This window comes from Austrofundulus limnaeus, unplaced genomic scaffold, assembly GCF_001266775.1.
Source record: "Austrofundulus limnaeus strain Quisiro unplaced genomic scaffold, Austrofundulus_limnaeus-1.0 Scaffold139, whole genome shotgun sequence".
Taxonomy (NCBI): domain Eukaryota; kingdom Metazoa; phylum Chordata; class Actinopteri; order Cyprinodontiformes; family Rivulidae; genus Austrofundulus; species Austrofundulus limnaeus.
The window spans coordinates 183,625-185,512 of NW_013952541.1; the positions used below are offsets into that span (position 1 = coordinate 183,625).

The following is a 1,888-nucleotide window of genomic DNA, read 5'->3' on the forward strand; positions in this document are numbered from 1 at the left end:
ATTTGAAACATTTAAACATTTTAAATTTATTTATCTTACGCCCACAATTTTATTTATTGAATTTTCTATTTTTGTTATTGATGTAAAAAAATAAATATATTATTTGTTGATAAGCCTGAGTGGTCTGTTGACTGACCGTTTGTTCAAATAATTGTTATGGGCAGGTTACAATATAAAAAATTGTTTGTCATAATCACGTCTTGTGATTATTTGACAGGAGTTTTACTTTTAAGTGCACTTACACTTACAAGTAAGTGTATTTAATTTAGTTATAATATAAATACAATAAAAATTTAACCAAGCTTTAGAATAATTATCATTTTGATACGTACACTGGTAATGTCTGACTGGGCCTCGTGCCACTTTATGTTCAAATTGGGCCCCGAGGTCWAAAAGGTTAAGAACCCCTGTCCTAGTTGATGCACCTTTTGAACATCCAGGTGGTGGAAGTCTGCAGGGACCTGCAGCCTCTCGGTGTGTTTGTCCACAGTCAGGTTGAGGTGGAGGCTGTGCAGCTCCACAGCCACGTGGTGCCAGTGCTGATCATCCAGCAGGGAACCGAGCGCTGCGAGACGTCTGGGCTCTGAAGATAAAGTCCTGCCTGAAACAAAGAAGCCGAGGGGAAAAAAAAGAAAAGTTTTCCCRATAAGCCAAAGTTTCTCTTCTACTGTGAATATTTGTATTTTCTGTACATCCTGCTGGGAGGATCAATGCGAGGTCACCATCGCTCATTTCACTGGGGTTTACTGAATAAATACTTCTATACGGCAAAACTGGGGTGAAAAACTACAGAGGGAACACGGAGAAGCTTCATTAATGATAGATGAGCACCGGCAGACCCAAATTAGTGGATAAATTTCCCAAAGAACTGAGAAGAAAAACTTCTGCTGAGGGAAGGAGGAGTAGAAAGAGCCGAAATACAATAAACTATTAAAAATGTATAAGATGTTTGTTTGTGAGCAACAATAAGTTTAGAGAGAAAACAGAAAGTTTGGAAGCAGACATGCCATGTGTCACTGCAAGTTCAGGGAGAAATAAAAAACTTCAAGATAAAAATGCTGTAAAAGCTTCAAATATGGTCTGAACAAACAGAAAGTAAAGATAAAATTAATAAACTCTTTATTTGCATTGATTAATGGAACAATTATTAGGTTGTTGGAGATAAGAAAAGGACTGGATGATGAATTGTTTCCCTGGAGGAGTCATTTTATTACAGCTGGTATAATTGAAAAGAGAGAAAAAATGAGAAATAGGAATCAATGTGAGAGAACAAACAAAGGAAATGAAGTGATATTAAAATATGAAGCAGCTCTTTATCACTTTTTTCTGTCTGCAGCTCTGAACTGAATTAACTGAACTTTTCAGGAAGAAAAAATGCTTTTTTATATAATCCAGCACCAAAAGACAAAAGTGCATTTTTCCATGTGCTTGTCTGTCAGTAAAATATTTCACAACCCACTGGACTGAACTYGCAAAAACCACTGGACCTCAGGACGTTAACTTCAATATAGACACATATCAACTCACTAAAAACCATGGTACATGATCAAAGTACCTGCTTTTAATAACTGCTGACTTATCGTGTGTACATAGTGTACTTAGATATGAATGTGSTTGTATTCTTGTCTTTGTTTGCTTTATTTGTTTTATCACTTTATTCTGTTTACTGCTGTATTATAAACAGGTCATTGTTGAAAATGAGAATTTGTTCTCAATCAGCTTACCTGCTTCATTAAAGGATAAGTAGGTAGGTAGGTAGGCAGGTAGGTAGGTAGGTAGGTGGGAAGGCAGGCGGGTAGATAGTAAGTTAGGTGGGTAGTTGGGTGTGTAGGTAGGAAGGTAGGTGCGAAGGAAGGAAGGAAGGAAGGAAGGAAGGAAGGAAGGAAGG

The 1,888-nt window shown here is 37.1% G+C and overlaps 1 protein-coding gene across 1 annotated transcript in view; it reads right to left on the minus strand.

Moving 5' to 3' along the window:
* Positions 1 to 1,888, minus strand: part of LOC106522895 (contactin-associated protein-like 4) — a gene marked incomplete in the record, with an annotated part of 103,624 nt that overhangs the window by 47,727 nt on the left and 54,009 nt on the right. Inside the window, 1 exon segment of the mRNA XM_014016126.1 lies at positions 426 to 601. Coding sequence (XP_013871580.1) covers positions 426 to 601 — 176 coding nt within the window.